The sequence below is a fragment of the Dama dama genome, chromosome 10 (assembly GCF_033118175.1).
Source record: "Dama dama isolate Ldn47 chromosome 10, ASM3311817v1, whole genome shotgun sequence".
In the NCBI taxonomy this organism is placed as follows: Eukaryota; Metazoa; Chordata; class Mammalia; order Artiodactyla; family Cervidae; genus Dama; species Dama dama.
This window is the reverse complement of record NC_083690.1, coordinates 28346662-28360377: the sequence shown is the minus strand read 5'-3', so window position 1 is coordinate 28360377 and position 13716 is coordinate 28346662. Positions and strand designations below refer to the sequence as shown.

The following is a 13716-nucleotide window of genomic DNA, read 5'->3' as shown; positions in this document are numbered from 1 at the left end:
GCCCCTCTTGTCCTCATAGGGCAACCATTTACCCCAGAGAACCTCATGTCTTGTAGGCGGTTTTCCTTGAGTTCTCTATTTTTATTTGCAGGGCTTTTTGAGCTCCTAATGACAAATAATACCCTTTCCACTATTTTTATATCTACTCTTTTTTTCTTCTTGACAGATGATAGTACCTGTCACCATCTGACATGATATATAATATTTACTTACTTATATTTTTCACCATCATTATATTCTAGGGAATTTTTCTCTTAGTGCCTTATACCTTTTTCCTAGAGGATGGTTGGTACTCAGCATTTATTTCTCAAATTCATGAAAGCATTTCTCATTAAACTTTGCAATATATGACCTCTTTGGGGAAAATCTGAGTATGGGGCAGGAATCGCTTGTCAGAGAAGTCATGGGAGATCCCTTGAAGAGCACTCATGCGTGCTTGCTTAGTTGCTCAGTCATGTCAGACTCTTTGCAACCTCATGGACTGTAGCCCCCCCGGCTCCTCTGTCCATGGAGATTCTCCACGCAAGTATACTGGAGTAGGTTGCCATCTCCTCCTCCAGGGAATCTTCCCAACCCAGGGACTGAACCCGAGTCTCCTGTCTACTGCATTGCAGGCAGATTTTTTACCTGCCGAGCCACCCAGGAAGCCCTTAAAAGAGGATGAGATCTGTACAAATATATATGTTGATTTCTTGACTGCCTAATATAAATAGTAGCAATTCAAATGTATTAGCAATGTATTAGTAGTCATTATTTTTTGTTTCTTGGTAGTCACTACCACCATATGGTACCAGGCAATGTTACACAATTTTCAAGTTTTCTTCTGGGAGTGTCAAAAGAACCAGAACTGCAGTCCCTCACATTTGAGCTTTTTTCCTCCATGTACATAATCACTGTGTTCGGAAATTTGCTTAACATCCCAGCCATCAGTTCAGACTCCCACCTCCACATACCCACATACTTCTGCCTCTCTAATCTGCCCCTTGTAGCCATCTGTTTTGTCACCACCACAATTCCAAAGATGCTAGTGAACATATAGAGAAAAGTTATAACTTATGAAAGGTGCATCAGTCATATGTATTTTTACTTATACTTTGTAGCATTGGATGTAGTATTGGATGTCTTTCTTCTGACCGTGATGATCTATGACCACTTGTTGGTCATCTGCCACTCCCTGCACTAAGTGATCATCATGCACAAGTCATCTTATATCAAGTAGGATATCATAATATCTTTATTATCAAATGAAATTGTATGCTGTAATCTCCTCTGTGCTCTGAGTCTGTAGTCAGCAGTCAGTCTCTACACTGTATCTAAGGCTCATCCATGCTGCGTGTGGCTGAATGCTCTTCCAATTTATTATCAGTTTACTACATTCTTATATTTAGGTTAATCTTCTATTTACAGCAAAATGAGTTTATTATGTGAATTAATTAAAATTAATTCCATTGCTTCTGTCTATATATAGCACTTGACTTTCTATCTAGTTAAAAGAGATATTTTCCACCCTATAAAGTGAAAATCAGCTACATGTGCTCCATATACTACCCTTAGCTATGCACCATGCAGTTTTCCTTTTTATCTAAATTATTGGAGTCTAATTGCATAAATAATAATATATTATAAGTTTTATATATTAAAAATTGCATACAACCGTATAATTGCACAAAATAAACTGCATATTTAAAGTGTGCATTTGATGAATTAAAGGAGCTATACAAAAATCAAGGTACATATTGCTTGCTTCCATTTGTGTTTAACTTAAGACAGTGCACATGAATTTTAGCTACTTTATTATGTAATTGTCAACAAATTTAAAAATAATTGTTAAATTTAAAAAATTTAGCTTCCTGAGCCTTAGTTTCCTTATTTCTGAAGATAATGTGGGATACTAAATATAACTTCATATAGATGTTGTGAAGAATGGTGAAATGTGTGGTAATTTATTTTTAGCATAAAGAAAATATTCAAGGGCAAAGGTTATATCTGTGCGCATGTGCGTATATATTTTTTTCAAGAATATGCACATATATACCCACACAGATATCTATCTTTTAGTCCATCTCATATGTTAAAGGGTAATATGAAAACTGAAAATGATAGAAATAAAAAGAATGAACATTTGAATTAATATGAAATAAAAGAAAGCTGAAATCGATTTAAAGTAAGATGGGTAATCTTAATTTTAATAATATGTTGCTTTTCATATTTCAGCGCCAGAAAAGTCCCACAGTGAGACCCACAGTTACATTTATGCAATGAGAGATTTACTGTGCCAGCTGACACAGTGGAATATATCCAACCTGATTTAAAATTTTTTTTCTACTTAATGTGAATTTTCAATATAGATTGCCCTTACTCAAGGGAAACTAAATAAATTACTTGATAGGCTTAAACTCATTTCCCTAAAACAATTTTATTGAATCAATGTCTCTATGATATTCCTATTGCCACTATCACAAAAGACCACATATTGGTTGAAAAGAAACCAGTTTATGTTCTTACAGTTCTGCAGTTCAGAAGCCTGAAATGGGTCTCAGTGGGCTAAAATCCAGATGTCTGCAGGACTGGGTTCCTTTTAGAACCTCCAAAAAAGAATCCATTTACTTTCTTTTCTAAAAAAGATATATTAAAAAAAAAGACATATTTGACTGTGCTGGGTCTTAGTTGCTGCACATGGGAGCTTCTGTCTTCCCTGTGCCTTGTGGGGTTTTTTAGTTTCAGCATATAAACCCTGCAGTAGGAAATGGCAACCCATTCCAGTATTCTTGCCTGGAAAACTCCATAGACAGAAGAGCCTGGAGGGCTACACTCCATGGGGATGCAAAAGAGTCAGGTACGACTGAACATGCACACATGTGAACTCTTTGATGAGACATGTGGTATCTAGTTCCCTGACCAGGGATCAAACCTGGGTCCTCTCCGTTGGGAGTGTGGAGTCATAACCACTGGGCCACCAGGGAAGTCCTTGTAAACTATTCTGTTTGCTTCTATTCTTTCCCCATCATTGGATTGTAGGGGCTTTGTTTTTTTCAGCACCTTGTACTTATTGCCTAGATAGCATCTGCATTGTGGTGGGCACTCGATAGGTACCCCTCAAGTGCATGAAAGATATTCTCAGTAAAGCAGTAGAATGCATGACTTCTTGGGGAAATTGCTGATATGTGACCAAAATTCCTAATCAGAGGTGAAATGGGAGACCCTCTAAAGAAGACAAACCCATACACAAAATATCAAAATTAACTTCTTGAGTGCAAATATGTATATTGTGACCTTGCAACCCAGCGAGTACTGCCAGTTATGTGAAAATGAGTCATGTTATTGTCCTCTTCTCTATTAGTCCCCTTCATCACATGGAACCATGGAATCTTACAGGAGTTTCAGAATTTATTCTTCTGGGGTTTTCAAAGGAACCAGAATTACAGACACTCATATTTGTGATTTTCCTCTCCATGTACCTGATCACTGTGTTTGGAAATCTGCTCATCATCCTGGCCACTGTCTATGACTCCCACCTCCACACACCCATGTACTTCTTCCTCTCCAACCTGTCCTTCGCAGATATCTGTTTTACCACCACTACCGTCCCCAAGATGCTGGTGAACATCCAGACACAGAGCAAAGTCATAACCTATGCAGGTTGCATCACCCAGATGTACTTTTTCCTATTCTTTTCAGGGTTGGACATCTATCTTTTGACCGTGATGGCCTATGACAGGTTTGTGGCCATCTGCCATCCCCTGCATTACGTGGTTATTATGAATCCCCGACTGTGTGGACTCCTGCTTCTGGTGACCTGGATTATAAGTGTCTTGCATTCATTGTTACAAAGCCTAATGGTGTTGCGACTGTCCTTCTGCACAGACGTGGAAATCCCCCACTTTTTCTGTGAACTCAATCAGATGGTCCAACTTGCCTGCTGTGACACCTTTCTTAACAACGTGGTGATGTATTTTGCAGCTGTGCTGCTGGCTGGCGGTCCCCTGGCTGCTATCCTTTTCTCATACTCGAAGATCGTTTCCTCCATACGTGGGATCTCATCAGCTCAGGGGAAGCAAGCAGCATTTTCCACCTGCGTGTCTCACCTCTCAATTGTCTCTTTATTTTTTTGTACAAGCCTAGGGGTGTACCTTAGCTCAGCTGCTACCCACAGATCACACTCAAGTGCAAAAGCTTCAGTGATGTATGCCGTGGTCACGCCCATGCTGAACCCCTTCATCTACAGTCTGAGGAATAAAGACATAAAGGGGGCTCTGAAAAGATTCCTGGGGATGGCAGTTATAAAAGGGACAGTGGTCACAGGGCTGAAGAGTTGCCTATGATTTCGGGGCTCAACGTCTCAGTGTCAGAAGTTATAATTCTTCAATCAATCTGCACAAGTAAAACTTACTCTATTTATTTTCTGAAAATTTTTTTACTGTACCAGGTTTTAGTTGAGTCGTGCGAGATCTTTGTTGCAGCTTGTGGGATCCAGTTCCCTGACCAGGGATCGAACCCTTGCCCTGGGAATGAGAAGTCTTAACCCCTGGTCCACCAGGAAAGTCCTTGAAATTTATATTTTTTTCAATTTCTGTGTACAATTTAGTCATTTACTTGATTAGACTTTCTTCTCTCTCTGATATCTAACATATTTCTCTCCATTTTCTTCTGTTTTCTCTAATTTATTCCCAACCACCGATATGGAAAAAAAAAATGAGAACTTTTCATTTATCTCATGGAATTGCTTGGATTTCTTAAGAATAATTTCTTCTCAAATGACAAATATTACCCCATGTAATATGTCTTTAGTTTTAGTAGAAGAGTCATGAGTTTTGCCATTCCAATGGAAGCAACCAAACGTGGCAACTATGCTATTTCTGTAATTTCATAGGAGGGGAAAACCTGAGACCAGTTTTTCACTTTTGGGTCCTTGATTCCTCTCTCTCTCTCTCTATTCACTCAGCAGTGTCTGACTCCTTGTGACCCCGTGGACGTAGCTTGACAGGCTCCTCTGTCCATGGGATTCTCCAGGCAAGAATACTGGAATGGGTTGCCACTTCCTTCTCCAGGGCATCTTCCCAACCCAGGGATCGAACCCTGTGTCTCCTGTATTGCAGGCAGACCCTTTACTGTCTGAGCCACAGGGAAGCCCTCTCTATATAAAACTGTCTTACCTGGTCTTCTTGATAATGTAGACTTAACCTACTAGTTTTTTTGTCATTGGTTTTTATTCTCTTTAGTAAGATACTGCACTCTTTTCCAGGGTCTACTACACAGTGCCTACCATTGTCGCTGAAATAACTGAATATAAAATACATTTATTCTAATGGCATCTACACTGAAACAGAAAGTTGAGGAGCTTGACTTAATATGGCCTTAGAGTCAGACATAACATTATGATGAAACATATTTTAAATTATACTCTGTATTTCATGCATTAAGTTTCTTTTCAAACTGTACATCTACTCACTGAACTATGGAATACCAATGTCAATGTGTAAGGGGATTTATTCACTGAGATGAAGAATGTTAGCAGATTTTATGTTTTCTCATTGAATTTCCTCACTCTTTCTGCTTGAAAACTTACAGTGATGCTACAAATATGTCTTCTTCCATTGTTCTAAATAAAATATCTCATTCATTTCCAAATTTTCTCATAAACACTAAACAGACAGTGTATGAACAATATCATCCATTATATATTTCTTATATAGAAAGGAATTTCTTCTATTTGTATGATCAAGACTAACTTGCAAGAGAACTTGAATTCTGCTTAGTCATATGATTCTTCACTTAATGCAGTTTTTCTTCACAAACATGCATATTCTTGCAAACTCTCCTGAGAACCTGGAAAGAAATACCAACGTAGTCATTTTTAATACAATTATCTGATGAAAATGTGAATAACAAAGTGATCAGAAATGTTGTCTTCCAATATCAGAACAAAAGATAAAAATAAGAAGCAATAGGGCTCCCCTGGTGGTCTAGTGGTAAAGAACCCACCTGCCAATGCAGGGGGCAGGGATTCAATCCCCGGTGGGGTAGATCCCACATGCCGTGGAGCAGCTAAGCCTGTGTGCCACAACTACTGAGCCGTTGCTCTAGAGCCTGCAACAAGAGAAGCCACTGCAGTGAGAAGCTGGCACACTCCAACTAGAGAGTAGCCACTGTTCTCTGCAACTAGAGAAAGCCCGTGCACAGCAACGAAGACTCAGAGCAGCCAAAAATAAATACATCTTTTTTAAAAAGAAGAAGAAACAACAGATTATTACAACTACCCTTAACTAAGTTCACTTTGATTGTTGTATCTTTAGCTATTGCTGCATAACTAACCATGCAAAAATAAAATGGTTTAACGCAATGTGTTTAGTATTGAATGAGATGATGGTGGGGAGGCAGTTTGCAATTAGTTGCCAGAGTCTTCACTGTGTTTCTCGGCTCGTCTATGAATCTGTGCACTGCTGCAGTGCTCTTCTGTCTCCAACCCAGTTACAGTCAGTTCATTCATGTTTATATTGAGGTTAATTTTGTCTCTAAGAAAATGAGTCTTTAAAATGTGAATTGCCTTAATTTAACTCCATTGTACATATAGACATAAATAACACTTTCCCTTTTCCCAGTTAGAAGACATGTATCATATACCTATTCAGTGTGACTCAGCTACCTGTGATGAAGATCAGACAGTATGGTACTGGCACAAAAACAGAAATAAAGGGCAATGGAACAGGATAAAAAGCCCAGAGATAAACCCATGCACCTATGGTCACCTGATCAATGACAAAGGAGGCAAGAATATACAACAGAGAAAAGACAGTCTCTTTGTTAGGTAGTTAGAATAGGAAACAGGAGTCCAGAGTGGCAATAGCTAAAAGACAAGGAAGGGAAAAGCCCGTGAAAATAGAACAAAGGAAGGTCCGAGGACCAGAGTGAGGACCTCAGGTAGAACAAACAGCACTCCTGGCTGGCCCAGTTTACATAGGGCAGGTCCAGGGGGAAGGAAAAAACATATAAGAAGAGGAGCCAAAGGGCCGGGTTTCTCTCTCTCCCGCGCACTCGCACGCTCTCCCTCTCTTCTCTTCGCGTCTTTGGGTCCGCATGCCCTCATGCCTCGAGGATGTATTTTCCTGCTATTTTCTAAATAAAATTGAGCTGTAACACAGAGCTGTAACACTGATCTGTCTAAGAGCTATAACATTGTCTGCCCAAGACTCGAGAGCTATAACACAGTCTGTCCGAGAGCTACGACACACCGAGGGCTCTAACGTCCATCGCTTCAAATTTTTGTTGAGACGAGACAGAACCGAGGAGAATACCCTCGCCTGACATCTTCAATACATGGTGCTGGGAAAACTGAGTAGCTACATGTAAAAGAATGAAATTAGAACACTCCCTAATACCATACACAAAAGTAAATTAAAAATGGGTTAAAGACCTAAATGTAAGGACACTATAAAACTCTTAAAGGAAAACATAGAAAGAATACTCTTTGACATAAATCAGAGCATGAGCTTTTTTTGACCCAGCTTCCTAGAGTAATGAAAATAAAAACAAAAATAAGCAAATGGAATTTGATTAAACTTAAAGGCTTTTGCACACCAAAGTAAGCCATACATAAGATGAAAAGACAATCCTCAGAATGGGAGATATTTGCAAACAAAGCAACTAACAAGGAATTAATCTTCAAAATATACAGACAGCTCATGCAACTCAATATCAAAAAATAAGCACCCTAATAAAAAAATGGGCTGAAGACCTAAACATTCTCCAAGGAAGACATACAGATGGCCAAGAGGCACATTGAAAGACGCTTAACATCACTAATTATTATTATAGAAATGCAAATCAAAACTACAATGAGATATCTCCTCACACTGTCAGAATGGCCACGATCAAAAAATCTACAAACAATAAATGCTGGAGAGGGTGTAGAGAAAAGGGAACCCTCTTGCACCGTCAATGGTAATATAACAGTCACTATGGAGAATACTACAGAGGTTCCTTAAAAAACAAGACTAGAATGACGATATGACCCAGCAATCCCACAACTGGGCAGATATTTTGAGAAAACCATAATTCAAAAAGGCATATGCACCCCAGTGTTCACTGCAGCACTATTTACAATAGCCAGGACATGGAAGCAACCTGAATGCCTGTCAATAGAGGAATGGATAAAGGAAGATGTGGTACATATATACAAAGGAATATTACTCAGCCTGCTCCAACAAAAATAGAAAGGAGTTTTTTTTTCTTTTCCTTCTAAAAAACACAGAAAATAAAGGGAACGGTGGACAGGATAGAGAAGAAACATAAAATGGCCTGAAAGAGCTAACCAATCTTAGTTTTATTTTAACTATTACTAATCTGTGTAATGTGTATTTGTCCATCTCAAAGCTTACCTCCTATCACCCCTAATATTATGTAAATTACTTCCTGCACCTGGTATTTCCTCTCCCTCACTCTCTAGCAGATCACCACTTATAGTTCTTTGCCTTTCAGAAAGAAGGTTGCAGGCCAATAAGCCAGAGATGAATGGACCCAATTACAGGGCTGTTAGACCCAAGTACCAGGCCACCTGATGCCAAAAGTGATTGTTTTATAATAATGCCCACAGAAGAAGAATGCAAAACCTTCACCACCTTTTTCCTTATAACATACCCTGGACTACAAGTTTCCACCTATAAAACCCCATGTAATTCCCCAGGAAGGGGGTCACAGTTCTTGAGGTGCTAACCCATCAAGTTTCCCTTTTGCCAGGCAAAATAAAGCTACTCTCTTCTATTTCCTCCAAACTCTATCTACATATTTCTAAATTTGGCCTCAATAGACAGGTAGCCAAGATTTTTTGGCAGCAAGCTATCAAAAGGAACAAAATTGGGTCATTTGCAGAGACATAGATGGACCTAGAGACTGTCATTAAGAGTGAAATAAATCAGAAAGAGAAAAACAAATACGTATATTAGTGCATATGTGTGGAATCTAAAAAAGTGGTACAGATGAACCTATTTACAAAGCAGAAATAGAGACACAGACATACAGAACAAACGCAGACGTACTGGATACTGAGGGGGGTGGGAGGAATTGGGAGATTAGAAATGACAAGTATACACTGCTATGCGTGGAATAGATAATTAGTAAGAGCCTGCTATATAGTGTGGGGAACTCTCCTCAATGCTTTGCGGTGATGGGAGGGAAATCCAGAGGGGCGGGGATACGTGTACACACAGGGCTGATTCACTTTGCTTTACTGCAGTAACTAGCACAAGACTGTGAAGCAACTACACAGCAATAAAAAAAGATCCTAGGATGAGTCATGCATCATTTCATTTTTCCCGTTTAATTAATTCACTAGAGTATGCGGTGTTTAGTTGCTCAGTCGTGTCCGACTCTTTGCAACCCCATGGACTGTAGCCCGCCGGTCTCCTCTGTCCATGGGGATTCTCCAGGCAAGAATACTGGAGTAGGCTGCCATGCCCTCCTCCAGGGGATCTTCCCAACCCAGGGATCGAACCCAGGTCTCCCTAATGACATAAAATAAACTGCAAATATTTAAAATATATGGGCAATAGAAGAAGTAGAGGACTTTCTTAGGATGATGTCAATAAGACAACAGTAAGGAACTTTCTACCATCGGTCCCCACCCAGAAACAACAAATTGATAATGATATAATTAAGATAATGATATCCATAATTATAACTACTCTATGTATGTATCTATATAATTTTAGTACATGAAAGAAAATGGCCATACCAATATGGAGGCCCAGATTTATCTGTCATGAAAGGCTTAAAAATGTTGATTTACAATGTTGTGTTAGTTTCAAGTGTACAGAAAAGTGATTCAGTTATACATATATGTGTATATATATATATATTTTTTATTTCAGATTATTTTCTTTTATAAGTTATTACAAAATATTGAGTATAGTTCTCTGTGCTAAACAGTAAGTCTTCATTGGTTATCTATTTAATATATAGTAGTGTGTGTATGTTCGGAGAAGGCAATGGCAACCCACTCCAGTACTCACGCCTGGAAAATCCCATGGATGGAGGAGCCTGGCTGCAGTCCATGGGGTTGCTACGAGTCAGACACGCCTGAGCGACTCCCCTTTCACTTTTTACTTTCATGCATGGGAGGAGGAAATGGCAACCCACTCCAGTGTTCTTCCCTGGAGAATCCAGGGACGGGGAGCCTGGTGGGCTGCCATCTATGGGGTGGCACAGAGTCGGACATCACTGAAGCAACTTAGCAGCGGCAGCAGCAGTGTGTGTATGTTAATCTCAAACTTCTAATTTATCCCCCACTTTTCCCCTTTGGTAGCCATAAGTTTGTTTTCTATGTCTGTGAGTCTATTTCTGTTCTGTATGGAAGTTCATTTTTATCATTTTCTTAGATTCCAAATATAAGCGATATTATATGATTTGTCTTTCTCTGTCTGGCTTACTCCACTTAGTGTGAGAGGCTACTGAATTGGGAATTCTGGGTACCATTTCTACATTCTTAGAGACAAGATAATACATCTGGCTGGTGTGAGTTGTATTTGTTGTTGTTGTTCAGTCGCCCAGTTGTGTCTGACTCTTTGCGACCCCATGGACTGCAGCACGCCAGGCCTCCCGGTCCTTCACCACCTCCCAAGTTTGCCCAAGTTCATGTCCATTGTGTTAGTGATGCCATCCAGTCTTCTCATCCTCTGATACCCTCTTATCCTTCGGCCCTCAATCTTTCCCAGCATCAGGGACTTTTCCAATGAGTCAGGTGTTCACCTCTGATGACCAGAATACTGGAGCTTCAGCTTCAGCATCAGTCTTTCCAACGAATATTCAGGGTCGATTTCTCTTAAAATTGACTGGTTTGATCTCCTTGCTGTCCAAGGGACTTTCAGAAGTCTCCAGCACCACATTTCGAAGCCAGTTCTTTGGAATTCTGCCTTCTTTATGGTCCAGCTCTCACAACCATACATGACCACTGGGAAGACCATAGCCTTGATCATATGGACCTTTGTCTGCAGAGTAATGTCTCTGCCTTTCAACACACTGTCTAGGTCTGTCATAGCTTTCCTGCCAAGAAGCAATCGTCTTCTGATTTCTGAACTTCTGGAGTTATATTTACTCCTCACCTAATCAGTAAGCCTGGGAATGGAAAAGGCATGGTAGTACAGCCCAGAAGACCATGGTTGGATGTGTGCATGTGTTTGGGTGTTCGTGTACCTCTTGGGATGAAAACATCCTTAAAGGCAGAGATGTTGTTGAGTTGCTAAGTCCTGTCAGACTCTTTGAGAGCCCTGGACTGTAGCCCACCAGGCTGCTCTGTCCATGGGATTTCCCAGGCAAGAATACTGGAGTGGGTTGCCATGTCTTTCTCCAGGGGGTCTTCCCGGATTAAGGATTGAACTCGGGTCTCCTGTATGTGGCCTCATAATTCCAAGGTGACTCTTACATTATAGACACCAGAAATAAACCAATAGGTTGTACTAAAGAGGCAATCAATTCAGGGGAGGCCCTTGCAAAAAAATTAAGAGTGTGGAAGAGGACCATAGTGTGGATGAGGGATTCCCTCTGGCTTCCTTTCAGCAGCAGCAGGTTCCTCAGATTTTTCTAACACCATCTCTCATTATGCACCTTCTTGCTCACACTTCTCTGACATACCTCATTCCTTTGGAGCCTTGATTTTTCTGAAATGAGCACCTTTCTCAGAGCTGTTGTGCTGGCCATTCCTGCATTGAGGCATACACTTCAGATAACTTCCTGGATCCAACCCTATCTTCTTTGAGATCTGTGTTCAAACGTGGGACCTCCCTGGGGTTCTAGTGGTTGAGACTCAGCGATGCCACTGCAGGGGACGCTGGTTCAATCCCTGGTCTGGGAACTAAGATTCCGCATGCCAAGCAGTGTGGCCAAAAAACAAAAAAAAGTCACCTTGTTTGCTGGTGTTACCTAAACACTCAGTAAAAAAAAAAAAAAAAAAAAAAATCACACTCCTTGTCTACTGTCTCCTTTATAACTGATTTCTTCATCTTGGCAGCGCTCACCATCTGACATGTTATATGCAGTGTCTTCAGTTAGTGTGATAATTTCTAGGTCCGTCATATTTCCTTGATTTTTAAATAGCGTTTGTAGGTATGTGCCTCTGCTTTCAGGTTAGAATTCAGTTTACAAATAGAAACTTCCTTAACTAAGCTTTTAAGCCTTCCGTTCTTAACAATTCAACAGGCAGGCTGTTAGAATCCTTTCTTTTGTTTTCCAGAAGGCGGCGCTATAGCCCGTTTGTATTTTCTCCCTTGGCCTGAGCTCCCTCCGTGTCTACTAGGGCTCACTCTGGCAGAGGTGCCTGGGAGCCGGCCGCAGAGTACAAGGAGGTATGGGTTTAGCCCTTGCGGTTCTTGGGGTGCCCACAGTTTGTAGGGGTTTCCTTGGGTGAGGTTCTCCAACCGGTTCATGGGCAGACTTCTTGCGGAAGTATTGGAGGACAGCAGGAAATGAACAATTAATGCCATGGGATATTCTTAGGTTTCCTTCCATTGTTTCCTCTCTCCCCTCAGTTATGGAGATCCCTCTTCAGAAATCTGGGTACTGCTGGAGAGAAACGGGGGTTTCTCCAGTTGGAATGTGCGCAACTGGGGATGGGGGGCAGTCACTCACCCCTTGCGCTTCCCACCCACTCTGTGAGAGGGGTCACTGCTTTCCACCTCCTTTGCCTGATGGGGTCACCCCTGCTGCTGTGAAAAGCTCAACGTTGGTGGAGTCGCCCTGGGGAGACAGGCCACCTTGGCAAGTTCCTTCCTCTCGCCTCCAGACTCATCCTCACCTTGCTCTAACGACATGCTGAAGTCCCCTCCAGGCAGGCTGGACTTCCACAACGTCTCCAGAAGGGTCTCCAGAAGGGTCTCTGGGTCTCTTCCCAGTTTGCCATCTCCAGGCTTCACCCCTCCACCCCCTGCCCCCTTGTGACCAGTGGAGATAGAGGAGATTTATATCTCCCTTGAATCTGTAGCCCTTACTGAGGTCCTATTTGTTAATTTTCAGATACACAGGTGGGTTAGAAACCTCCTGGGTTCCTTGATGGAGTGTGCAGAGGCACTTTTGTTCCCTTATGGATGTCTACTTAGTTGTTTAAAAAGGGAGGAGGGGGACTTCCCTGGTGGTCCAGTGGCTGAGACTCCGAGCTCTCAATGCAGGTGGACTGGGTTTGATCTCTGGCCAGGGAACTAGATCCTACATGCCACAGCTAAGAGTTTGCATGCTGCAACTTAGACCTGGTGCAGCCAAATAAATAAATCTTTAAAAAAAACAAAAAGGAGGAGAGGGACAGGGAGGGAAAAGAGGAGCAACGTAACCCACCGGCTATATGCCATCATCACACCAAGTCTGTCCGTACTGGTATTTCTAACTCCAATCCATTACCACATAGATTATTCTAACCTCCCCCCCCCACCACCTTGCCTCTCCCTAAATTCCCACTCCGACATTGAGAAACCCAACTCCCGTTATCCACCATGTATTTACACCTATTGTTCAATTCCAATGAGCATGTGCAACAGTATCAGAATTATTAACCCGTACTAGGGCACAGTGTTTGTATGCAGTTATTTGTGGCTTAGTCTTATAGATTCCATCATTTCCACAGTCTGATATGTTAGTACATTTCACTCCCCAACCCCCTACAGCGAGGTTGTCTTGTCCTTTTGTCATAGTTTGATTCTCTTGTCACATGCTGCAGTGTAGGGTAAACAAGACTGGGAG

General features: G+C 41.2%; 1 protein-coding gene across 1 annotated transcript; it reads left to right on the top strand.

Annotated features, from left to right (window-relative positions):
• Positions 1 to 3353: 3353 nt before the first annotated feature.
• On the top strand, positions 3354 to 4322 carry LOC133063231 (olfactory receptor 7A17-like). The gene has a single exon (XM_061152352.1). The coding sequence runs from the start codon at positions 3354 to 3356 to the stop codon at positions 4320 to 4322; it is 969 nt and encodes a 322-aa protein (XP_061008335.1).
• The last annotated feature ends 9394 nt before the right edge of the window (positions 4323 to 13716 follow it).